Source organism: Ambystoma mexicanum, chromosome 12 (assembly GCF_040938575.1).
Source record: "Ambystoma mexicanum isolate Mex_15411 chromosome 12, UKY_AmexF1_1, whole genome shotgun sequence".
Classification (NCBI taxonomy): Eukaryota; Metazoa; Chordata; class Amphibia; order Caudata; family Ambystomatidae; genus Ambystoma; species Ambystoma mexicanum.
This window is the reverse complement of record NC_090936.1, coordinates 1,152,926,801-1,152,954,006: the sequence shown is the minus strand read 5'-3', so window position 1 is coordinate 1,152,954,006 and position 27,206 is coordinate 1,152,926,801. Positions and strand designations below refer to the sequence as shown.

Below are 27,206 nucleotides of genomic sequence, written 5' to 3'. Positions count from 1 at the left end.
CAAAGGCTGGTCTGGCACACTTCTCCATCAAGGCGCATATGGCGGCTATCTCCTGCTACACCAGATCTCCAGGAAGGTCCTCGCTCTGGTCCCACAGACTCGTCAAGGAGTTTCTCAAAGGACGTTTCCGATCTTTGCCGCCGGTGAAGGCCCCGGCATGGGAACTCAACGTGGTTCTGACGAGGCTCATGGGGGCTCTCTTCAAGCCTATGCATCAGGCCCCACTCAAGTTTCTCTCGTGGAAGACGGTATTCCTTGTGGCCATTCCTTTCCTGGGCAAACTCCTGGAAAAGCTGGCCATCTCCCAGCTTAATCTTCATACTGAAGAACCTTTCCGCACTTAAACCAAGGCCCTGTTTGACCGTATTCTTTGCCCCTCCACACCCCCTTCTCTGCGACTCTGTACGCATGCATGACCAGTTAGTTCTTCTGTCCTGTTCTCCCCCCCCCTGTTTTTCCGCCTGCCCCTCCCGAGCTTGGCTTGGTCTCAACTGTGCCATTTCATGCACTTGCACCAGGAGAAATGTCGTCAGGCTTAGTATGCTAGTTTTTCTGTTTAGATCATTCGGAATCTTCAAGACCTAAGAATGATTACTGTATTCCCTTGTTACCTTCCCGCTTTGAAGCACTTCACCTGGGTATAAACGCTATATAAATAAGCAATAAATAAATCCTGCAAGCAACCTTACCTGACTTTCCATGAATCAAGAGTGGTATTGCATACCCACCCCTCTTTCCACTTCAACAAGCCTTTGGTGTTACCTGTTTTATTCCCGAAACCTTTGTTGCTGGCAGAAAGGGCTTTGCACTCGCTGGAAGTTGCTTGTGCCCTGAAGTTCTACGTGACACGCACAAAGAGTTCGGAAGACTTCACAACTGTTCGTGAACTTTGGTCCTGTGACCCATGGAAAGGCCTTGTCCAAGGCTTCCATTTCAAGGTGGCTCCTCGGCTGCATCACTCACTGTCACCAGTGCCCGGCCGTCGGAGAGCCCACTCCACCAGAGCGATCGCTGCGACTACGGCATTCCTGTTTGGTGTGCCCATGCTTTTTTTCTGCAGGACTGCAACGTGGAGGTCCACGCAAACCTTCACAAAGTTCTACTGCATCGACAGGGATTCCAGGGAGGAGTCCAGAGTCAGCCAAGCAGTGGTTCGTGACCTGTTCGCTTGAGGTGAGCCTGTTTCAGTGGTAAGAGTTAATTGCTTCTGTTGAGCCTTGCCACCTCCTGTGGTTGTGTAATGTTGTACTGTTGTGTATTCGTTATTCATGAGCATGTGAATCCATGCCAGACCCCATGCTGGAGAAGGTTTAAGTTACTTACCTGTAACTATTGTTTTCCAGCATGGGTCTGGCATGGATTCACATGCAAACCCTCCCTCTGGCCCCTCTGCGGCTCTTCTTGGTCATACTTATTGCCACTTTACGTGCTTACCAAATCTGAAGATTGCTGCCAGGAGGGGAGAGGACCGTCATTGGATGGGGGCAGCATGACCCAACGGACATTGATTGGTTTAGAGGAGAAATACAGTTTTAAAGTGAAAGTGAAACTTTTTTTTTGTTTTTTTAAACCGAGGGTTCCCAGCCTGACGACAGGGAATATTCATGAGCATGTGAATCCATGCCAGACCCATGCTGGCGAACAATAGTTAGATAAGTAAAAACCTTACTTACATTGAATAGTGTTGCACTCTTCTCAAAAGTAATTGTGTTGGTACCATTTTTTTTATTCTTAAGTGAATGAGTGTAAAAGCTTACCAATAGTGTTTAACTACCTTGAATAACATTGTGTTCTTCTTAAAGTGTACCATTGGATTTTGCTTTCCCCGATCTGCTTAACACAGATCTAAAACAGTCTTTGAGTTATTACTTGTCCAAGAGTTGCATGCAGCCCCTCTGAAAAGTATATGGATCGTTGCTTACCTTGAACTGCCGATTACTTTTCATAAAAGTCTGCTAGAGTTCTTACCCTAGAATTGTATTCTACACTTCTTAAAAGCATCCTTGGTTAAACGGTCTATTCCTATAATAGAAATAGTGTGATACCAATAGGTTATATTGACCTTTAATAGCTGCTGCTCTTCTTAAACTGTAATGTTGGGTACTTCTAAAATAGTTTCACTATGTTCTTACTTACTGTAACATTAAGTGTTGTAACTGTATCCATTCTTTGTAGAAGAAAGCTACATATGTTTCAAGATCCACTTGTAACAGTGTTGGTCTAATTACGTGATTCTATAACGGAATACCACTGTTTCTGGAGCTTTTGGTCTGCTTAGATCACATGCTCTGCTTAGTCTGAAATCTAGTGGAAGTCGCAGAGTATTACTCAAACCGACGTCGACAGCGCGTGTTTAGTAATACTTCCCTAGTGTGACGTGTACTGTATGCATGGTCCGCCATTGAAGTCGGTCGAAAAAAATGCAGAGTTCTCTTCCAGGTTGATGCCTTTGATTAGCTGAAAGTTGTAATTATAGACTTTCTTTCCTTTACTGTTAGCTTTGCCGCACGACCACCTAACCTCTCGACGAACACCCTCATCGTCGACTGACTGATCTACGACCAGACGCAGCCTTCCCGGTCCTCTTTGGGCTTCAGCCTATTACAGTAGGGAGAGAGGGGGGAGGTTCTTTATTTTGACCTCTTTAGAGAATGCTTATTCTATCGTCCCTTTTCTCACCAATCTGCCCTTTTAAAATATAATGGACAAAACTCCCCTAAAATGTTGCCCCGCCTGCCACCAAGAATTCCTGTGGAAGGACACCCACCGAGTGTGCAATCACGGTCTGCCGAGGAATCACCCCAAAAAAGTTTGTAAATCCTGTAAACTTTTCGGCCAAAGAAACTAAAGGATCGGCGGACCAAACGCTCGGCTGCTTACGCCATGTAGGCCTCCTCGATGTGACGGAAGACACCAGCGAGGGCAGTATCTGGGTAATGAGTGATGCCGCAGGCAAGCGGGGTCCATCAGAACCCCATGTGCAGGCCCCTGACTCTAAGAAGCAGGCTGGCGGCTCTGTGTTGTAGAAGACACCCGACGGCCATGGCACACAGAAGCACAAATACACTAAAAACTTACCCCATGGCCGACTCGACGGTACCGTCGAGAGTTGAGGCCCATGCGGTGTCCAGGGACAAAGCCTCTGGTTCTTTACTGTCCTCTGGGCCATCTTGTACCCTTTCGCCTCACGACAGTTCCCCCACACCGAAAGCGAAAGTCGGTTCGGAGACGGCACATAAAAAGGCCTCCTTTTACGTGCCGAAAAAAATGCAGCGAAAGACGTTTTGGCAAAAGGTGTTTCGGCGTCCCCCAAGAAAACGCTGAAAATGCAGGAGCTAATTAAGAAGCACGTCAGTGCTTCGCTGCTTAAGGTGAAATTGCTGAATAAATCAAATGTTTAGACGCTGTTGGCCCCAAAAGTCACACAGGCAGGGTTTTCCACCCCCTTAGAGTTCTCAGGGGCCATGCACCATAAGGATGTAACTCCTTCCCAGGCTACTCCTGTCATGTCAGGTTTCCTGCCCTCATACGAATATACACCTGAACAGTTTAATAAAATCATAAGGAGAATGTCAAGTTTTATAGACTTCATGGACAGACACCCTGATCAATCCTTAAAGATGCCTCACAGCCAGGGGCATCAGCACAGCAGCCCCCTGCCAAAAAGTCTTGTCTTGAACCACAGCCTAGCCCCTCTGCTCTAGGCACTCCGGCCTCGACATACCAAGACCCCCCTCAAACATCCCAAGACCCCTTTCAGGACTTTTATTATGACGACCCCTCAGGAGACCCAGGGTCTCAGGGGGACCTTTATGGTCAAAACCAAGGCCAATTCTATGACTTTGATAACAACATTTACGTGATCCAGTCGGCAGACCACCAGGACCAGCCGGTAGCAGATTTGCCTGTTGACAATCAACTTCAGTACAATGAACTGCTGCTAAAGGCAGCACAGTACTTTAATATCGACACTCAGGAGGCACAGGTCGACGAGGACTTTGTGGAAGGTATTCTGGGGGACAAGAACTCTGGCACCCAGTTTATCCCACTACTGCAGACGCATCCAGCCATCCCTACTGGTGCCTAGTCTCACAAGGGCGGTCAACCCCAGAATAGAGAAACTATTCAGATCCGCGGCCACTGACCCCATATATTAGGGGTCAGCTTAAACCGGACTCCTCAGTGGTCACCACCACCAGAAAGAGGGCAGGCACTCCCCTGGCGTCGGCAGAAGCCCCGTCAGACAAGGAGATCAAAAAGATAAATACTTTCGGGAGAAAGGTCACCTCCTCTGCAGCATACCCGACCAGAATGGCTAGCAAGACTACGCTGTTAGCTAGTTATGGCTGCCACTAATGGGACGACCTGGAATGCCAAATTGAAGCCGTCCCAGAACTACTAAAGGCTCAATCACTGACTACCATCTCAGAAGGCAAGCAGATATCAAACTGCATCCTAAAGAATAACCTTGATGTAGAAGATAATGCAGGACACATCATAGCAGAGGAGGGAGCGCTCATCAAGCGCCACACCTGGCTCAGGCAGTGTTGGTTTAAGCTAGAAACTCAGGCAACTCTCTTAAACATGCCAGTAGAGCCAAGTGTGTTATTCGGGAAGGCCGTAGAAGATGCGCTTAAGAGTACCAAGGAGGAATACGACACTGTTAAATCCCTTGGACAGTTGACAAACCCTATTCCCAACGGGGCTCCCCAAACTCGAGGAGATTTCGGGGTCAGGGTGCTCAACGTTCCTCAGGCTACACTCGGGGGGGGGGGGGGGGGGAGGTCCTCGTCTTGGGGCCAGTCGCAAGGCCAATGTTCCGCTTCCAATTTTCAAAGGGGGAATAAAAAGGGCAGAGGAAGGGGCAGAACCTCACCTGGGAGAGAGGCTCAACCCCTCCCACACAATGACACACCGCGTCAGGTCCTCCAATGCCACTCCAGTAGGAGGCCGAATTTCACACTTCACCCACGGATGGGAGGGGATAATGTCAGACAGTTGTGTGTTGTCCGCCCTGGCAGGTGGGATTTTGTATCGAATTGCTACAAAAACCACCCCACCGCCCGCCAAGACAGAGGAAAATGACATTAGAAGAACAAAGCATACTGCCGGAAGAAGTAAAGGCGCTGATGGAAAAGGACGCCATAGAGATCGTCCCAACAAACCAGGTAAACAAGGGTATGTATTAAACATACTTCCTTGTTCCAAAGAAAGACCTCACCATGCACCCAGTACTAGATCTGCGTCCTGCAAACTAATATGTCAAACCCCAAAACTTTTGCATGAACACGCTCCAAGAGGTGATTCCACTTCTAAACCGGGGAGACTACATGGCAACATTGGATATGAAAGATGCATACGTTCATATTTCAATGCACCCTGTGCACAGAAAATGCCTGCGTTTCAAAATAACGGGAATACACTACCAGTTCAAAGTACTCCCATTCGGCACAAGGAGTATTCACAAAGGTGCTTGCAGTAGTGGCAGCACACCTACGCAGAAAGTCCATCCCAGTATACCCTTATCTGGACGACTGGCTAATCAACAGGGAATCTCCTCAGATGTGCAAATTAAATATGCAAAGAACAATAAAGCTTCTCTTCAATCTGGGTTTCTCCATCAATGAGAAAAAATCATGTCTAGTCCCAAGCCAAATAAAACAATTTCATGGGGCTATTCAAAAGACAAAAGAGCTGGATTTCCCCTCAAACGAGAGAGTACAAAATATGCTCTTCCAAGTACCTCACTACAAGATTGGTCACCAGATAACTTTACGCAAAGCAATTCGGTTGCTCGGGATGATGGCTTCATGCATTCACTTGGTTCGACACGCGTGCCTGTACATGCGTCCAATGCAGGAATTGTTAGCGGAAAAATTATTATTTTTAATAATTATTTTATAATAATTATTATACATTATTAGTGGTCTCAGGCAAGCAGAAAGTAGGACGATCTAGCGGGTGTTTCGCTAACCCTGGTTCAGGCTTTTCGCTGGTGGTCCAAGGACCACCTGCTAAAGGGGAAACCCTTTCACGCTCCATCAGCACAAGCGATCCCGCCTCACTCGCTGGATGGGGGCCCCGACTTCCTCCACCACACAGCCCATGGCCAGTGGACACACACTACTGCCAAAAGACATATCAACTTCCTAGACTCTTGGTAGTCTTCAAGGGTCTTTAGGCCTTTCAGCCATATCTCCATGGAACTCCCTACCTTCATTTAAAATCCATCAAACTCAGCAGAAAGAAGCCTCCATACACTTGATGTGCCGAGGGCGGTCTTGTACTCTGAATAAAACGAAACCTCTAGGGAAAACAGACCAACTCTTTGTTTACATAGCGCCTGGTAGAGAGGGCGATCACATATCAAAGAACGCCATCTCCAGATGGATAGCCAAGTGCATACAGTGCTGCTATTCCCTATCCAAGAAGGTCTTACCTTTCACCCCGAAGGCGCACTCTACCAAAGGTACAGGAGCTACCTTAGCTTTCATTGCAAACGTCCCTCTAGACGCCATCTGCTAAGCTGCTACATGGAGTTCATCCATCTGTTCACACAGCATTGTTGCCTTGACACACACTCTAAAGCAGATTCACAGGTGGGACAAGCGGTCCTAAAACATCTCTTTGTTGCTGTACCTTTTAACTTCCCACCTCCTTCTCCCGATACTGCTTGCTAATCTATGCAGAGCATGTGATCTAAGCAGATCCACAAGCTCCAGAAGGGATACATTACTCACCGTAATCGTATTTCTGGTGTTTGTATCTGCTTAGATTCACATGCGCCCACCCTTTCTCCCCTTCTGGAGTAGAAGGCGTATAGATGTTTTCTGGGTTATCATGTCACTGCTTTATCATATCTCTACTCACACTACACTTCATGCAACCTCATGTCAGAAACAAACAATCTGAGGGACCTCGACGCGCGAAAGACCATGGGTAAAGTACACTTCACACTAGGGATAGTATTACTAAACACGCCCTGTCGACGTCTGTTTTCGAGTTTCGAAAACAAATATTGTAATACTCTGCGACTTCCACTAGATGTCAGACTATGCAGAGCATGTGAATATAAGCAGATACAAGCACCAGAAATATGTTTACAGTGAGTAATGTATCCCATATTATGACCAATAGGGTCTGCTGCCCTTGAATTACTTATTGTATTTTAAAAGTCGAACTACCTTGGGTTTGACTCGCCTTGAACTGCACATTGCTGTTCTTAATAAGGTTATACTTTGGTTTGTATACCATAAGTATTGAGTTGGTTTTTATAATTGTTTATATGATATGTGCTAGTACCTACCTTTCACAAGATTTATATTGGCCTACTTGTATTTAAATAAACCCTTTATTTTTTACAATACTTAGTGTGCCAGTGTTTCTCTGGACCATATGTATGCTACAATTTCTTTGTACCTATCTACAGCCTTCTCTACCTCCTAAGATCGGCCTGGCTGTTCTGTCCATGCTACCAACATTCTTAAGTGGTACAGCCTTCTACTAAGAGTGGAGTCTTCGTACTGCCTCAGTTATGGTTTTATGAAGCCCTTAGTTGGACTTTAGAAAAACTGTATTAATACATGTGTGTATATATACTTCTGAGGCTTGTGGAATCTGCTTAGATCACATGCTGTGCATAGGTCGACATCTAGTGAAAGCTGCAGAACAACAGGTGGCGTTTACGAAACTCGAAAAGGGACGTCGACAGGGCGTGCCAGTAATACTATCCCTAGTGTGACGACCACTGTACCCATGGTGCTTCACGCGTTGAGGTCCCTCTGATTATTTTTTTCCGCCATCTTAGACGGACGCTTATAGCAGAGTTTTCCTTTCGGCTCATCGCCATTTATTATGATCAAATAATGATAGTTCTTCTTACTATCCTTTATATTCACTGACTACCAAGACCATCCGACGCCAGTGAAGAATAAGAAATGACCATCGAAAGACTCCCATGGACGGATCCGTTCCGGCCTTGGAAGGCTGCTACGGGCTTCGGCCCACACAGTGAGGGGAGGACATTTTAGAATGTATATACGCCTTTTCATACTACATTCGCCTAGCTGCCGTGTTATTCCGTTATGCATAGGACCCCCTTTAAAATTTGCCCTAAGTGCAACAGGAAGTTCCCGTGGGTCGATAAACACTTTGTGTGTAACCTGTGTCTCCCGCGAGACCACGTTGAGGGTTCTTGTCGAGCGTGTAGACTCTTCAAACCCAAGATATTGAAGGACCGATTAACTAAACGCTGGGCCCACCACGCCAGGCAGATCAAGGCCATGGAAGTGGAGGGGTGCCTTCAGCGACGGCAGCAACGCTGCGGTATCCAACTGCGAAGGCGAGGGCGCTACTCTGGTTTCCCAAGCGCAGGCCCCTGACCCCAACAGACAGGCCGGCGGCCTTGTTACGGGGACAACACCCAGCGGCCGAAGCGCTATCACTACCCCCTCCACCAAACACACAACCCACCACTGCAAACGGCAGCGCACGACGTCTAGGGAGAGGTCAGTTGAATCGTTGTTCTCTGGGCACTCCAGATCAAGATCGCCACATGACATGCCCCGACTGTCGAGAGACAGATCAGACATTGCGGATAAAGACATTCCCGAAGATCGTGAATCAGATGACGAGACTTTGGATCTGCCCGTAACCGAGATTCAACGTCCTAAGCAGTCTAAGAAGAGCTCTTCTAAGACCCCTCATGGAGAAAGATCACAGAAGGACCGTCACGACAGTAAGGAACCTCATGCTTCAACCTTAAAGACAAAGGCTACGCCTTCTACTGTAATCCCACCCACTCCAGAAGATTTAGGTCTCCCACCTAACCTATGGTCATTCCTAGTTCTGCCCAATGGTCAGCTGAAGATATAGATAGGGTCATCAGAAAAATGTCTTTCATGGCAAAGTTTTATGAAAAAGACTCCAACTACTTCACAAGTTTTCACTCTACTCCTCCCACAACAGCGGCCTCTGGGTCTCAAAACCCTGTTTAATCCCCTGCTAAAAGGTCTCGCCCCGGTGAGCCAGTGAAAGATCTTCATATCATTGAGATATATGACCCGGACACTGATCATGAAGATCTCTATAGTGAAGAGTCTGCCTACCCTTATTATGGGGATAATGAGGACGATGAGGGTGATCCAGATAAGGATATGTACAACATCGATTCCCTAGTGAATAATGACCCCCCTGTTGTAGACTCACATGTAGATAATCCACCTCCTTTTAAACAAAGTACTCCTTAAAGCGGCCGAACACTTCCAAATATCTAATCAAGAAGATCTGCAAGACAAAGATTTTGTTGACGAGATCTTGGGAGATAAAGAGGCTGTCTCAATTTGTTCCCCTACTAAAATCTGTCCAGTGAAAGGTACAAACCTCGCTAGAAACACCAAATCAAACGCGAGCAGTGAACCCTTGCATAGAAAAACTTTTCAGACCTGCCTCATCTGACCCGCTGTACATCAGGGGTCAACTAAAGCCTGACTTGCTCGTCGTCACTACTACAAGGTAAAGAGCAGGTACTCCCATAGCCTCCTCTGAGGCTCCTCCAGACAAGGAGAGTAAGAGGCTATACACAATGGGCAGAAAGGTTGCCTCTTCCGCTGCTTTCCAGACCAGAATAGCTAATAACTCTTACTTTATTAGCCAGTTTCAACTGCCATAAATGAGACAAGGTCTTGGCTTTACTCTCCTTAGCCGCAGAACCCCTCAAGTCTCAATTAGCACTGGTGGCTTCTGAAGGAAGGGCGGTTTCAAGCTGCTTGCTGAAAACCAGTCTTGACGCCACAGACAACGCCGGCAGAATCATAGCTGAGGGAACCATTATTAAGCATCACGCATCGTTACGGCAATCCGGGTTTAAACCAGAGACGCAGGCCACTCTCATTAACATGCCAGTCGAACCCAGTGTACTCTTTGGCAAGGCCGTCGGATGCCTTGAAGACAGCCAAGGAAGACTGTGACTCACTGAAAGCATTGGGCCAATTGACCAATAAACCTCCTGGCCAAAGGGGAAACAGCAATTTTCATTTCTCACACAGACAATTTTCCTAGAGGGGTTCCAGCTATAACCAAAGTCAGGGAACAGCATGGGGGAATAATCAAGGCCAAGCCTCCCAGAATTACCGGAGAGGACAGTGCAGATCATGCAGTCGGGGAAGGGGTCCCTCCCCCAGAGGTGGTACCCCACCTCAGAAACAGTGACATCCCGCTTCAGGTGCCCTCTCATGTCTCTCCAGTAGGAGGGAGCATTTCCAACTTCACCCAAGCATGGGAGGGAATCACCTCAAACAGATGGGTGCCGTCCACCGTAGTGGGCGGATATTGTATAGAGCTCCTCGAGCAACCCCAGAACCACCCCTCATGGCAGAAAACCCACTCCAAGGAAGACCAGCGCATCCTCTTTGAGGAAATCGGCACGCTTCTCCTAAAGGACGCCATAGAAATCGTCCCGGCCGACCGGGTAAACCAGGGTATTTTTTTAACTTCCTTGTGCCAAAGAAAGATCTAACAATGCGCCCAGTATTAGATTTACGCCCTGCAAACAAATGTCAAGCCACAAAGTTCTGCATGACTACGCTATAAAAGGTAAATCCCACTGAAAGAGGCCTATTTTCATATTTCAATGTTTCCAGCGCACAGAAGATTCTTGCATTTCAAAATAGTGAACCAGCACTACCAATTCAAGGTGCTACCCTTCGGAATAGCATCTGCTCCAAGGGTATTCCGGAAGGTACTGGCGGTGGTGGCTGCACACCTGCGCAGGGAGGCAATCCCAGTGTACCCTTACCTAGACAACTTGCTGATTACTGGGGAGTCTCCCCTAATTTGCAGGCAAATCATTCAAAGAACTATCAACCTTCTGTTTCTTTTGGGCTTCTCCATCGAGAACAAATCAAGCCTAGTGCCAAGCACAAACAAACAGTTCCTAGGAGCTGTCATAAACACACAAGAGGGGTTGGTCTTTCAGTAAGAGAAAAGAGTCCAAAATATGTTACTGCAAATACTGCATTATGAGACCGGCCGCCAGATAAGAGTGCGCAAAGCTATGCGTTTGCTAGGCATGATGGCATCTTGTATTTACCTGGTACCGCACGTGTGCATCCGCATGCGACCCATGCAGGAGTGGTTGGCGAAACAGTGGTCTCAGGCAAGTGGTCAGTGGGACGATCTAGTGGTCGTTACACCAACACTAGTTCAAAATCTTCGCTGGTGGACAAAAGAGAATCTGTTGAATGGGAAACCCTTCTACGATCCAGAAGTACAAGTGATTGTCACAACAGACGCCTCACTCTCTCGCTGGGTGGGGGGCTCATTACCTTCACCCCACAGCTCAGGGTCTTCGGTCTCATGTGGCAGCACAAAACCACATCAATCTGCTAGAACTACGCAGTATTCAAAGCCCTTCAGGCATTCGGGTTTCACCTGGCGAACCAATTTGTGTAAGTGCTGACAGACAGCACGACAGCGAAGTTTTACAACAACAAAGAGGGGGGCACACATTCTCCAAATCTGTCCAGGCTTGCGCAACAAATTTGGAGATGGGCACTCAAACGGAAAATATTCCTATCGTCGCAGCACGTGGGGGAGAACTCCACTCTCTGGCAGACTCAATGAGCAGAGATCCCTTACCAGAGTTACACGAATGGCGACTACACACAGGGGTCGTAGAATGCCTATTCTCTCAATGGGGTTTCCCCACAATAGACTTGTTTGCTACAAGCGAAAACAGTCAATGCTCAGACTTCACGACCAGGTTCCCCCAGCCAGGCTCCAAGGGGAACGCCCTAAGGATGAACTGGTCAGAGAAATTTGCTTACGCTCACCCCCACCCCCACCCCCCAACACCTTTCACGAGGAAGGTTGTGAACAAGATTCACAATGAACAGGTGACTCATCCTAGTTGCTCCTATTTGGGCAAGATAATCCTGGTATCCACATCTGCGCAAACTGGCGATGTGCGATCTCATCAGACTCCCGTGCCTGTACAATCTGCTCACTCAGCACGGGGGTCTAACAGTGCACCCTCAACCTCCCTCAATGAACTTGGCAGCATGGCTACTGAAGTCATAGAGTTTGGACATCTTAACCTACCACAGAGATGTATGGATATTTTGAAGGAAGCAAGAAAGCCCAACACTAGGCACTGTTATTTTGACGAGTGGAGGAGATTTGTAATTTGGTGCCAGTCTAAGCAAATTAACCCCATAGAATGTACTCCTTCCCACATTTTAACTTCTAAGCTCCACTTGCTAGATTCGGGGTTAGTATTCAACTCTTTAAAAATCCACCTAGCACCTTGTCCGCCTATACTACCTCACACAATAAAGTCATGATGCAAGTTACCTGTCATCAAAGCATTAATGGAGGGAGTAAAGAGACTACACCCTCCAATTTCAAACCCGCCGCCAGGATGGGATCTCAATGTTGTACTCGCTAAGCTCATGGGACCCCCTTTCGAGCCGATGCACAAGTCTAGTCTCAAACACCTGACTTACAAGAGTGCCTTCTTAGTGGCTATTACTTCCATAAGAAGAGTTAGTGAAATACAAGCATTGTCAATGCAGGATCCTTTCTTTGTCATACACAAAGACAAGCTGGTTTTACGTACTCACCCTAGGTTCTCCCCTAAGTTCATCTCTAAATTTCACGTAAACCAGTCTATCGAGCGACCAGCTTTCTTCACATCAGCTCAGCTGAGGTAAAACTCCACACACTAGATGTGAGGAGGGCGGCCCTTTACTATATAAACAAGACTAGACCGCTAAGAAAAACAGACCAACTGTTTGTCTGCATAGCACCAGGCAGAGAAGGAGACCGCATAGCAAATTATGCCATCTCCGGGTGGATAGTCAGATGTATACAATTGTGCTATTCCCCATCAAACAAGATACTGCCTTTTGCGCCCATAGCTCACTCCACAAGGAGCCCAGGAGCCACTCTGGCTTTCATTGGAAATATTCCTCTAGACAGCATTTGCAAAGCAGCTACATGGAGCTCAGTACATACTTTCACTCAGCATTACTGCATTGTCATTCATTCCAAGACAGATACACAGGTGGGACAAGCGGTTCTAAGACATCTCTTCGCCCATGAACCTTCTCGCATCTCACCACCTTCTCCTAACGCTGCTTGCTAATCTATGCACAGCATGTAATCTAAGCAGATTCCGCAAGTATTTCGTATTTCTGATGCTTGTATCTGCTTAGATTCACATGCACCCACCCTTGCCCCCTCGGAGGGAAGGCACATGGATGCTTATGAGCTTGTCTGATTCGTATCTGCTTGGATACAACTGTACTCGCGCTACACTTCATGCTACCCCATGGCAGAAAAATAACAATCTGAGGGACCTCGACGCGTGAAGGACCATGGATACAGTGGACGTCACACTAGGGATAGTATTACTGGCACACCCTCTCGGCGTCCCTTTTCGAGTTTCGAAAATAACAGTAATACTTCGCAGCTTCCACTAAATGTCGCCTTATCCACAGCATGTGAATCCAAGCAGATACAAGCATGAGAAAAACAATTACGTTGAGTAATGTATCATATATATATATATATGTCTTTATTTTACAATACATCAGTGTGTAAGTGTTTCTATTCATGCTACAAGTACATTGTACCCATCTACAGCCCTTTTTCCCTCCTAAAATAAGCCTTGCTGCTCTGCCATAGCTACCCTTTAACTCAGTGGTACAAGTCTATACTAAGAGTTTGAGATTCTGTATTGCCCAAGGTATAGTTTTATAAAGACCCTTGTGTGGACTTTAGAAAAACTGTCCTAATAGGGGTCCATAGAATATAGAGGCAAAGTTGCTAAATGAGAAATCTTTCCTAGCACTGATCAACTACAGGATGATCAACACAGGTTGCCCAGCTTCGAAATAACCCATCTCCATGCTGATAAGTATGCTTTAAATACAAACAAGGGGAGGTGTCCTGTCTATGGGAGTCAAAACTTTTTTTGCAATATCTTTAAATGCAAATTTAATCTATAGTTTATCCAATACCCTATTGTAGCTTTATGTGTGCATATCAAAAGGGTAGGCGTACATACAAACGAGTAATAATACACGTGCACTAGCTTATGTGAGACTGGGAGTAGTTTTTATTTACTAACCTCAGTCACTTTCACTTTTTTAGGAAAATCAGGAATTGCATTATACAATAATTCAATTGTTCCGCACATTCAGAAAACCATGATGCATGAGGAATTGTGCGGAGGGCATAAAACAGAACCGAAATAAATTCATGCATGGATATGCCGTGTGATGACACTCTTTGAGAAAGACACATATACAAACAAATTTCTTCTCGTATTTAGTACATTTTGTTCTTCTCATAATTCACTGCATATAAACATCAGGTAAGGAACACATTTACCTCACTAAAATAGAACAAACATAACCTGTTGTTGCTCTAAACACAGGACCTTGGATAGGTCTGACAAAAGCCAGGCAAATGGGTGACCAAAATGGATCGACGTCACTGACATAAATCAAAAACAAAGATATTAGAAGGGGACCTAACAACCCCTGAAGGTGAAACAGTCCCAGGACGTTTCGGCTTTACAGTGGGTCACAGCCTTCTTCATGGAACCAAGGTACGGTATCCCCTGTGAAAGATGGAGGGGAACTATGGTTACAACACCATATGTAATGTCGGGGCACAGTGTATAAAAGCCATAAATAGAACTTTTAAGATACTGAAGACAAAAGGACAAACAAATTAAAACTCTGGTTCACTCTTATTGTTGGTCAAGCACTGATCTTACACAGGACTGGGTCCTGGGTGGTAGCCAGGCGGCTAACTATGTTGGAGTTCCGTTGGACTTCTCAAATGTAAAAATGGTGGTTGCTTCTAACAGCGTGGAGCTGGATGGAAAGGGAAGTTAGAGTGAGGCTTTTGTGGCTATTAGTATGCTTTAATCAGCTCTTCTATTGGAACGTGAATGGAACGTGAATGTGCCATTACCTGGAAATCTGAGAGCCCATTCTACTAGAGGTAAGGCTGCTACTGAAGCCTTTTTGCATACTTTCCCGATTTCAGAGACTTGCATGGCAGCAGCCTGGTTCCTTATTTCCTTGTTTCATATGCCAGAATGGATGCACAAGTGAGACAAGCCTCACTGTGCAGCCTGTCCGCCTAATCTTCTTTTAGGGGTAGTATTCCTAGCATGTTTCTTACTGCTTCCTGATTTCTTTCCCTCGTCTGAAAGATTGGGCGCTTGGTAGTAATTTTTCATCCTGGGTTGTTCATTGTACTCGTAAACAACCCCCCCTCCCCCGCCCTTTATCTTTTAGGGTTCTTTATAGCATCAAATCAAGAAAGTTGTGCTTCAACTGCTAGCTATCTCAAAAGATGTCTACGAAAAGTACTGACTTCAACTACCACTGTGCAGCACTCTGTGCCCTTCAAGCACAATGTTCCTTGTTTATCTCCTGCTATAAAGGCTGCCCATCCGCCATTTCCCTCTTTTATTTCTCTATGGAAAGGGCAGTAGACGTGTAGTAAGTAGTAAGTAGTAAGGAAGACTGGAAGGAACAGGTAAAAAAAAATCCTCAAATTAGAATAAAAGTGTTTTTTATACATGGGAAAAGTTCCTAAGTCCAACAAATTCCAACTGGAAAACATTCCAGTATTTAGCAGCCATAAATGTACACTAATGGTCAAAGCAGCCGGTGCGTTTAAAACAAGGTAGCTAAATAGTACGTTGTAAATTCGCTCTAGGCGTGTGGGCAGACGTGTACCATTTGATCTTGAGTTTTATGTCGTTACCATTAGGAGCTCGACAGTTGAGGGATAGAAGTTTAAAATCCTACATTTTCCTGGAAGCCCATGTAATTTCTGCAGGGTTAGAAATATATTGTGTACATCTGGGAGTGCTGTTGACAAAATGTGCTGCTGTATTTTGTAGGATTTGTCCATACTGAACAGTATATTCAGCACTATCACACGTAGAGAGCGTTACAATGGTGCATTTGGAGCAAATGATATCCTTGGCAATCGCCATGCAGTGAGCTTCTGAGAGTAGAGGGTGAAACTTCCTGAATACCCTAAAATGGTAGCTGGTAGAACCAAGTATTGCATTGATCTGATGTATCATGGAAACAGCAGAATCAAAAATGACTCCCAAGTGTTATACTTTCTTTTGAGCAGCACATATGGATCCTGAAAGTTATTCCTGGAGAGATGGAGATGACATTTTGAAAAGATTGTGTAGTCTAGACAAGCGGAAGCTCCGTTCTACTAGCATTTGGCCCAAGCCAGTTATCGGCCACTCACAGTTCAACCTACTTAAATCGTCCTTGTACTCTTGTTAAGGTAGATTTCTTTCTTGTGTGAAATCTCCAATCTCGGTGAGTCCTCAGGACTGTTTTCCTGGACACTTCGATTTGTTGCTAATTCTCCTGAGTGAGTGGGAACCTTTTTCCCCCACTCACTCCCCTTTCTACTCTGGTATATGGAATGGAATCTTTTTTTTTTTTTTTACCACTTTTTGGTTTTCCTGTTTGGAGTCATGCTTTCCACCAAATTGCTTTCCACCAACTTTTTGTCATCTACAATTTCCTAAAGCAGCACACACGTCACTTTTTTTGCCTCTCGAGTAACTCTTTGGTTACTGTGACAAGCCCCCTGTTCGGGATGGTGGCAGTGTACCTTTTTGTATAACGTTTTGTGCACTTTTGTCACAGTTGGTCTGCGCAGGAGCAGTAGGGGACCCAAGGGACACCTTATTCCCAAGATGACTTGTCCTTTCTGGGTGTGTGAGGATTCTCTTGTCCCTTTGTCTTCACTGGGCTTCCCAAGTAAAGCCTGCAAAGCTTCTCTGAGTGACTGGCAGGACAGGAAGTGGGGGAGGTGACAGAGACTCCCCTGTCCTTTGTCCTGCAGTGTGCCTGAGTGAACCCAGTTCAGACTGGGAGGCTCGCTGTCCCCATTGGACAACAAGCCCACAAGTTGGAATGGTGCATGGGTCATGATTGATAGACTCGGCCAGTGTTCCTGGATAAATTCCGAGGTCCTGGAGCTAAAACTCAAGAGTCGACCACTGGAGCAGAAGTATCCGAAGAGGACAAAGAAGAACACCACCAGCAACTTCTGACGACGCCATAGCCTGTTGAGGAACGGCTAGTGCTTGACCTTGACTTCCAAGCAACAGGGAAGATATCAAGAAGACAACTTCCTCCCATAGACAGGTGGGCCTAACCAGTATCGAGACGAACTACAATTTGCGCCATCTCTGGAAGATCTGCGACTTCCACAGCCTGCAATTCACCAATACCCTGGGACCTGTGCTGCATTTCTGTGCACAGTCTCTGGAAGCGCGGTTTCGCCTGAAACTCTGTGGGCTCCCTTCTAAGCCTGCAGCAACTTGAGCCAGCTCCAGAAAGTCCTTTCACCACAGGTGAGGACCGAAAAACAGAGAAGAGTTGACCGCTGCGACAAAAGTCGCTCCACCAAGCCTGAAAAAGGCTCCAACAAGCCAGAACCGAGAAGATTTGATGGGCGTCTGTCTGCACGAGAGTTGTTGCCAGTCCACCGAAGTACCTTTCTTCAGTCGCCAAGACCGAGAAACCTGTGACCGGGTCGGGTGTCGCCTTTCTGCTGGTATCTTGTGTCTTGCATCCCTCCAGGTCTCCATAGTTACATTGGGGGGGGACAATCCTTTGTGCTTTAGTGGGAAATCCACCTGCACTGGGACATTGGTTCTTGCGGCAATCCTTCAGGGGTTCATCCTAACCTCCCTGAGCTTGTGAAACCAAGCATTTTAGCTTACCTGCAACTGTAGGGAATCCAGAGGGATCCTACCACTCGACACTTAGCTTTTCCTGCATGTTCTGCCTAACCCCTGGTCACTAATGGCCCAGTGACCCCTCTGAACATTGGGTGACTTATATCAAAAAGGATTGGACTCATAAGACAGGCTGGATACAAATGTATAGAAAGTTATGAGTTCGGAACAGTTTATATGTATGTTTCAGGTGGTTTTATTATGTGATTTGTTACTCTAAAAGCTATTCTGAACATACTTGCCTATGAATGTCTGTTTTACCTGCGCTAAGAATATTGAAAGGGAATGTTTTTTTACTTAATTGAACTTAGAAATATAAGTGTGCCTTAGGGTATTGGGAGGAATTGTGTGTGTGGGCGCTCGCCTGTTTTTTGTTTTTTTAAATTGAAATTGAATGTTGGTAGATCAACCTCCGGAAATCCGCACACATGTTCCTATGCTCACCGCACGACATGCACATAGACCTATGTACTCTGGGTGGACACAGCCTACAAGCACAGTCTCCCCTGTCATATTTAGTTGGGATATGACAGCCAGGAATACACTGTCATCTCAGAAGGGGGGAGGGCCAAACCTTCCCCCTGCCATGGCCAGACTAATTAACTAACAAGGCTCCATGAATCCGGCTGTCCTTTTGTTGAGCCCTGTAGCTGGTGGCAACATTCACATACTAATCGGAGTTTAATTCAAGGCCGCCCACATGGGGCGTGGCTGCAGAGGCCATCAAAGTAGACCGGAAACCACAAATCCCTTTCATATGCACTGTTAACCTGATGCAAGCTTGCACCCTCAGTATCGATTGACAGTGAAATGTCATGTCTGGGACTGTGTGCTTACAGTAGTCATTCCTGCAGAGACCCCATTCAGAAGGTACGAGTATGTGGTTTGGCAGAGCCAGAAAGTCTGGTCTTATTCGCAGCTTCAAGGGAGACTTGCCGCTTTAATCAGGCACCACAGAGAGCTCCATTAACCAGAGCCTTTGATCCACAACAGACAGGAAGATGGGTTGGAATTAGTAGTACATGTTTTCACCCCTTTACCTTTTTTGTTGCAAAGCACTCTGGTTATTACCTCACGCATATAGGAGATTGTTGGCGGGGACCTAGGATTTGTTCATTAAGGTAGACTTAGCTGTGAGAAACCTGAAGGTGTCTCGCTGCTAGTCCCGGGGCGGGGGGAGATAAGGGGTTCCCTCTCAGGTGGCCAGGGCATGGATATCGCTTTTGGATCCAGACCCTGGGGGTGGACCAGAGCAGGAGGATCACCTGGGTGAGGAGTCTTGTGGGATTGGGACACCTGATGGCGAGACGTGGTATCCCCCTCCCTGTAACAGCTTTACCCCATCCTACCTGATAGGATATTTAGAAACCCCCCCCCCAGTCCCTCTTTCCCTTCTCGAACACTTTCACACGACAGCCCATTCTTGGAGAAAACAGACTTCACACCCGAGCATTATACACGACACGTCCCACTACTATGGTCAGGCAAAGTCAGGCAATTAGTAGTAATCACTCACACCTGACTTTCATTAAACTTCCACTCTGAGCACACAAAGGAACAGTACTTTCCCAACGGCAGCTGAACGAGGGAAGAAAGACGGAAAACCAAGAAGGGTATGCAACAAGATTCCCTTGACCTTTTCTGTGAGAAACTGTAACTTTCCAGAACCCTTCAGATTAGAAAGCGTTAGGCCTGGAAACCAGACTGGAGAATCCTGTAGTGTGTGTCGGCGATACCCGGGGCCCTCCTGCACGGCTGACCGAGTCGGGGAGGAACCGCAGCCACTGTGGTACCGTCTTTGGCTCCAAGAGCAAAGCAGCGCCCGAAAGATCAACACAGCCAGTGAGTTGGGGAGACCAATGCAAGACCTGTCTGTGTTGAAGTCAAGGTTGCAAGCAGCAATATTGTATAAAGAGCGCAAGAACGAAGATTGAAACGTGTGTGATGAAATACACGAGGAAAGCTTAATTGCTGATGGATGTTTGAATATTTACGGAGAAAGATACAATACCAGTGACTGAGTTGTCCGGCACCACGAGGCTGCTCAATCGAAGGTCTCTGTAAGGCATCCAGCCAAGAAGTGGCAGAAACGAAAGTAGAAGATTGGTAAGACCCTTGTGTGAAGTGAATCGAAGTGGTCCTACGACGGTTTAAGTAAAACTCATCGCGCATTCGAAAGTCTTTGCTTTTTTATTTTAAGAGGAAAACGGAGAAAGTGAGATTACATGGTCCGAGCCTGATCGAGGGAGACAAAATGTGAATATTTTACTGAAGGGGTCCGAGCCCGATCGAAGGAGACCAATTGTGAACATTGTGATAAAAAGGGGTCAGAGCCTGAAGGGAGACCCATGATGAACACTGGAAGCGAGAACTTGTGAATGTGAGAATCCTGATCGAAAGGAACTTTGGTGCTTGCTTGTTACGACAGGCCCTCTGCTGTAAGAGACTGTTTTTGGGAAAGGGGCTTTGGCAGAAGGCCCTGATACCTATGCTTTGAACTGGATCCTCGTGGCATAGAAGCCGTAGTGTCCGTGAAGCTCGAAAGTGCTGCCTTGTCCCATGCTGAAAACGTGGGGAAGGGAAGCCAACTGCTCAACTATCCTGACATATTATTTCTTGAACACTTTTCTTTTTGCATATAATATTATCCCACACCATTTTTATTTAGAAGTAAGGATCGACTAAGACTGCAGTATTATTATTTGATGTTCTTAGATTGCTCCCATCCTTGGACTTAGGTTTAAATAGGCGTTCAACCAACCCATTGAAGTTCAATAAACACCCTTGAACTGTGATCACTTGTCTGTCTTCACTGTTTGATACCATGCCTTCCTGACATAGCCTACACATAGCCTACACCAATCAATGGGGCCCATTTGGCTTTAAAAGAGGGCTGAGCCCCTCTTTTGGCAGATCTGAAGGCTTCACCAGAAACAGAAGGAATAACTCATCATTGGACACTGGCTGAAAGTACAGTCTGCCCTACATCTTCCGTAAGTGAAGACTGGCCAGGAGCTCAAAAAGGGAAGCAAGATCCCTCCCCTAAACATCTTCCAGGGTACAGAGGGAGATATCGAATCCAGAGGACCCTCCAGCCACTCAAGACCCTGTATCCAGCCAGCACACCTTGTGTCCTGCTAGGCTGTACAGCAAGCTTCCAAGGTGGGAAGTTCCAGAGAGTCTTTGAACCAACCCAAGGACAAGGAAGCTGCCTGCAACACTCTCCTCAGCTTTGGGCCGTCCGCCGACGACACGAGCCCAGTGAAGAAGCTAGGAGAGGAGTGCATCGACAAGCATCTACCGACATCTGCCTTAAAGGACATTTTCGAGCCAGTCGAGCCCCTCAAGCTGCAACCAACTGCACCACTGACTGGCCTTATGCTGCAATCGCTAAAGCCGTCCGAGACGCCTGTTAGGGGAGTTTTCCTAAAGTCCACTTGAGGTAAGACTTCATAAAACTATCCCAATGTTATACAGGTCCCCAACTCTTAGCATTAGTCGGTACTACTCATGGAACCTTAGTAGAGTGGGAGAGCAGTTTGACTTATCATAAGAGGAAGATGTGAGCTGTAAGGAACTACACCGAACCCAGTGAATAAAGCGGATCAAAGAAACACACCAATACATTATATAAAATATAGATTTGTTATAATTACACAAGAAAAGTCTTAAACTACTTATTTCATTAAACACATACACATAGGAATAGTTTTAGATACTTTTCAAAGGCCACTGCTTAGTTTGTAGTTGCTTGTGGTTACAATTGTTAGAACGTTTGACACTAATGACAGTTCTACCATATTATCGACTTTACTGCACACTTGTGCACAAAGATATATGGTAATTGTATTTAGTTAGCAAAACCACATAAGATGACGTCTTTTTGGACGGGAAACAGTTGGCTAGTCAAACAGTAGCAGAGCTTAAGTTTCTAGAGGCAGTTTTAGCGCAAGTTAACACTTTTAAAGTCCGATCCCTAACTATATGACAGTCAGTTTGGAGAGGGCACAAAGTCTCATGAAGCAGCAGAACAGTGCAGGTTCTTGTGGATAATTTTAGTCTCTGGGTAAAGATGCTGTATGAATTGACAAAACGTTGGAGACCATGTTAAAGGACTCACAAAAGGGGCACAAGCCGACACCTTGGGTCTGAGGGAAGAGTGGACGCCATGAACATCTCTATGTGCACTGCAGCACTCTGGAGAGACTTCTTTGATTAAGGAAAGCCATACATTTTCTCCCCATAGTACCTTAGGATAGAAGAAATGTTTGTGGCTGGATTCTCCTCTAATAACAGCGATGGACCTGGTCTCCGGATTCCTTGGTCTGGTGACCAAAGGCAGGACTCTCAGCGGCATTCTCGAGGGTGGACCTCTGGCATTGATTTCTTCAGCTTTTCTGGTCAGTCTGCACCTCGGGAGATGGCTCAAATTGTAGTTTGTCTCAGGGCTTGTTGGACCCACCAGGCAAAGGGAAGGAGTCATCCTCTTCGGAGCTCCTCTGTCGCATAGAAATCACGGTCAGGACAGCAGTGGTCACTTCATGGTGTTGCATGGTGTCCAAAGGGTCTGTAGGCGTCTCTGATCTTCTTCTTCGGTTACTTCAGTTTCCAGTGGTCAACTTGCCTTTCTCCTCAGGTACCTCACCTTTTATTCAGTTTCAGCACACACTCCTCTGCAATCTCTCTCAGCAGTTTACAGAAAGGGGCGGGTGGCTGTCCCATCAGGACAGCCATCCCCACAGTAGGAACTGTTTGCTTTCAGGCAGACTGGAAGACTTCTCCCTTGCTTATGCCTTCACAGACACGGTTGCCACAGCGAGAAACACAAAGGGTTCCTGCCGAAGGCAGAACTTGAACCAGGACCTCCCCCACCTTGGACGGCAGAGGAAGACCCAAGAAGAAATAAGCACACTGATAATGGTGCAAAAAGAAGGAAGCAACCTTTCTAGCAGAATGGTGACCCTGCTGTGCATTACTGCAGCTTATTTGACAGCCTGCGAGTAATATTAAGTAAAAAAAAAAATAAAAGTAGATACACTGCTACCAGCCATGAGTTAGCTTGCTATTGTTACAAAAATGTTACTAAGTCAGTGAGAAACGGGATACCATGTATCTCCCCAGCACTGCACATAGGTGGGGTGTGCTGGTCTCACATATAAAATGTAAAGGGGATGGAAATCCCACTTTACCGTTGGGAACAGTAGTTCACCCAAGTACATTAACAGAAATTAAAAAGTGAAGCCCAAAAGCAACCCAGCAACACTGCTCATAAGGAGCCGAGTGCTGCCATAGACAGATGCAGTCACCCCAAAAGTTAAAGCGAACTATCCATCCACACACACACAGTATGCAGAGACATATAAAGGTCAACCATAAAGAGGGTAAAAGACAGGGTGAGAGGGGGAAAAAGATTCCCACTCACCCAGGAACAAGGAAACTAAATCACCAAGTCCAGCAAAACGTTCTGGGGTTGACACAGGTGAGGAAGATTTATCACAAATATGAAAATCTTACCGAGCACTCCATCCTTGCGCTTCTCTTATCAAGCCGAAAGAGGACATGCAAGGGTCAGAGCTCACATTATATAAGGCCCAATAATGTTGTGTGATGATTGGTTTAGAATGTTGCCTAAAAGTACTGCATTTGCTTGTTGCTCACCACTGTTTCTGTGTGCTTTATTTTAGGGTGGACTGTGATTTGATAAATGAGCTCTGCTGTCAACATTATTCGGGACATCCCACCAAGTAAGTCCAACGTATACAGGGCATTCTGCTGTGTTTGGTTCCTGAGAGTGAACAATACTGGTTTATCTGTGCTCTTCAGTTGTGCTTTCAGTGGGACCTGGCGGAATTATCCTTGTTGATTACTCGCACTGTTAAACGTGCATGGCGTGGGAGGGATTGAAAGACACACAAAAAATAGACAATCCAAACATCAGCTATAGAGTTTGGGGGTTTTGGGGCTGGAAGAGTAGGAGAGCATCCCATGAGAATGAAGTTGTGGTTAGTGGACTACATATGTTCATGTCACAGTGGCACCTTTTTTCTAGTCCTGGGCTTTCAATTGAAAAACCAAGGCTTTATGTGATGTGTGGCCTTAGATCACTTCAGTTGAGCACATTGTTCTTCAGCACTTGATAGCAATAATTTGCGAAAGGAAAGCCCAGGACTGGAAAAGAGCTCTACGGTGACGCACAGTGACCTGGTAACCTTTGTGTATGGGACCAATTGAAGGGAGCAAGGCCATGGAGTATTCAGAAAGAAGATAAATGATGGAGATTCCAAAAACAGAAATTATACATTTACCTGCAACATCAGAGAAAATGTTGATCAAACGGTGTGCTAAATTTGTTTCCTGTACTCCCTGCTTGAAGCCGACAAAAGTCTGAGCTGCTCTCTGTTTTGTTACAGCTGTAATGGAATGGGTCTCTATACTTCTTGACTTTATACGGTCACCAGTCTGGATGGCTGACAATCCAAAACATGGCCAGGTTTACATTTCTTCTCCTGGTTTACAAATCTAGCCACAGTAAGGCACCACTGTACCTATCCTCCTTTATCCAACTCTACAAGCCTTATCGTAAAATCTCCACTCTGCCTGCCCAACTATCCTTTTGGCACCTCTCCCTCCCTGTGTTTCCTCTCGCTTCTGCTCCATCTCTCCCTTTGCTTCACCTGCTTTGAGTTCTGTTCCCCAGGGCATCTGAGAAACAGTCCACACACATTTGTTCAAAACCAAGCTAAAAGCCTACCTCCTCGCCTCGGAGGTACCCTTTTAACCACCTCTCATCTGCCTCTGAGCTACTATTTTTCCCCTCACCTCTAACACTCCTGTGTCCTTCACTTCCTCTGCCTCCACTCTAGCACTTCACCCATCATGGTCACTGTTAGTCCAAGATTTGGGGTAGTACCCTTAGGGTGCACTACAACAAACTCAGCCTCCTGGCAATAGGACCCAACTTTTGGTATAAGTCTGAACTACACAGGTTGGTAGTGTGGTAGAGCAGCCAGGCTTATCTCAAGAGGGGTCAATGTGAGTTGTAGAGTGGTTGCACAAAGATTCACCTTGACAGGTATTCAAACAAACATTTAAACTCAAGGTTTCTTGATAAAACAATTATTTATTTATTTACCGGTTACTATAATAGCAACACCCAAATACCTTCAAAAGGAACACTCTTACGTTCTAAATCAGCAAACACCCATTGGGGATGACGCACACACTTCCTACACCCTCAGGTGACTACAATAGTTAGGACACTGTGGACATTGATGTATTACTGTTAGCATTTAGAATAGCACTGAGATGTGTTAAAGAAAAGGTTATTCGAACAAACAAGAGATCACAAATATACTTAAGCAGGCAAATACTTTTCAACCCTCCCGAAAGCCAGAGGAGAGAAGAGTCTTTCAGTAAAACAGGATAGGCTAAAGTCAATAGGCAAAAGTCTATGTAGCTAAAGCACTTCTTGAGGTAAGTAAGAAAAGTATTTGCACAATGTTTTAGAAGTCTTTGGTGAAAAAGAACAATCAATGTAGGGCCACAAGCTGTGAGTAGTAGAAGCAAATCTACAACAAGAGGTGAGTTCTCTTAGACTTTACAGTACCTTTAGTTAGAAGAAAATGCAGCAGATGACGCTCTGCAGATCCCGGTGTTCCTGGGCCTCAGTCGTGGGGACAAGAGGGAGGACTTCTGGGGACTCCTGCACTGCAATGGGACGATCACCGACAGTAACTGGCAATCTTCAAACAAGTGGCAATTCAGTGTTTCAGCTCCTCGCGTCTACCGCAAATAGTATCACCGCGGTTCCTGGCTGTTGAGATGGGCTTTCCTTGCATCTGTGGTCCAGCACTCTGTTGACGTGGCTCAGGCCCGGTCAGTCCTGCTTCCCGGGAGTCCAGAGGATCTTTCTGGAGCCCTTGGCCAGCTTAAAAGCAACGCACACAAACTGGTGTCTCTCTCCCTGGCTCTTTGGTTCCAGCAGCAACGGCAGTGGAAGGGTAACCAGCTTCGAGATAGTGTCCAGGTGGCTTACTTTGGAGTTGATTGGTCCCACCAACACAAAGGGAGCAGTCGTCCTTGCAGGGACTCCTTTGTTGACAGAAATTTGGAGTTTCAGCACAGCAGCAGGGCTTCACCAGGCAAATCAACGGTTGCAGCAGGCGTCCTTTTCAAGTTCTTCTTCGGATTCCTTCGTCCAGTGGACGAGACTGCCTTCCAAGCCAAAAAGCCTCGCCTTTTATGCTGGTTTCTCCCGTTCCAGTCTGGCTGTCAATCGCCCAGAAGGGTGGCTGTCCTTGCCGGACAGCCAGCTGGCCAATCACCTAGGAGTGCATTCCTGTCTCCTAGTAGACTAAGCACAGGGAGTTTCGGGCACCTCCCTCACTTCCTGCCCACACCAGACGCCCTGGAGCCAGAGGCAGGCTTCACTCGTGAATCACGCCAAAGACAATTCGAACAAAGGGACAAACCTGGTTTGGCGCACAGAGTAAATCTCAAGAAGGATCTTTCCACAGAGAAATGGCTAAAAAAAAGACCGGGGCCATTTTGACGCAGCCCGCATTAAAGACGCACCAAGGTAGTAAAAAGTAAACCACTACCACCAGCCATTCATCGAGGAAAGGTTAACAAAAAAATGTTACATGAGAAGCTAGACAAAGGGGATACTATGTAACCCCTCCAGCACCCTATTGTTAGATAGTGTGTGCTGGGTCTAGAAATTTACAATGTTAAGTAGTCAATTTCACTTTACTGTTCTTGGAAACAGTAGTTATCCAAGATAAAGTTATTTAATCCTTTGGGGAAATCTAAAGGACTTCCCTGTGCCACTGCACTGAAGGTGCCGTGTGACACAATGTAAAAAGATGCCCATGGAGTTTGTCAGACTCCAAAAACCAAAAGAAACACAGAGTTAAAATCACATTAAAATACATTAGAGTGGGAAAAAGGGTCTCACTCTCTCCAGGTAAAAATGAAAAAGTCCTAGAGTCCAGCAAAAGAGCTGGGGGTCTCTAAGGTAGAGAGGAATTAGCACATTTCTGAGAATTCTCCCTCAGTCACATCTCGAGCACAGCTGGCCGTACTGCCTACCTGCACTTGAAAATGTCCAATGTTGGTTGTCTTAAATTTATGTATGTTCACTTATGTATTCTCCCTGGTAACTGTTCCATTTACTCCCCTCCACAACCGTATCAGAATGTCCCTCAAACTCGCCCCATTGTAAGAAGCTCTCTGCTTCCCGTCAAATCTGATTTCTTAGTGATTAAAAGAGCATTGTTCCTCCTGTATATAAATAAATACAATAAATACATTGTGCATGGTTTAGTTTCTTGAGTTAAACACTGCACAACACTTAAACTAGTACTAAAGGAAAATAGCCCTCTTCCTAAAATGGGCATAT

General features: G+C 46.1%; 1 protein-coding gene across 1 annotated transcript in view; it reads left to right on the top strand.

The window, feature by feature from the left end:
- HELB (DNA helicase B) overlaps nt 1–27,206 on the top strand; it is a 785,178-nt gene that overhangs the window by 537,429 nt on the left and 220,543 nt on the right. Inside the window, exon 9 of the mRNA XM_069629731.1 lies at nt 23,491–23,550. Coding sequence (XP_069485832.1) covers nt 23,491–23,550 — 60 coding nt within the window. The remainder of the gene's footprint in view (nt 1–23,490; nt 23,551–27,206) is intronic.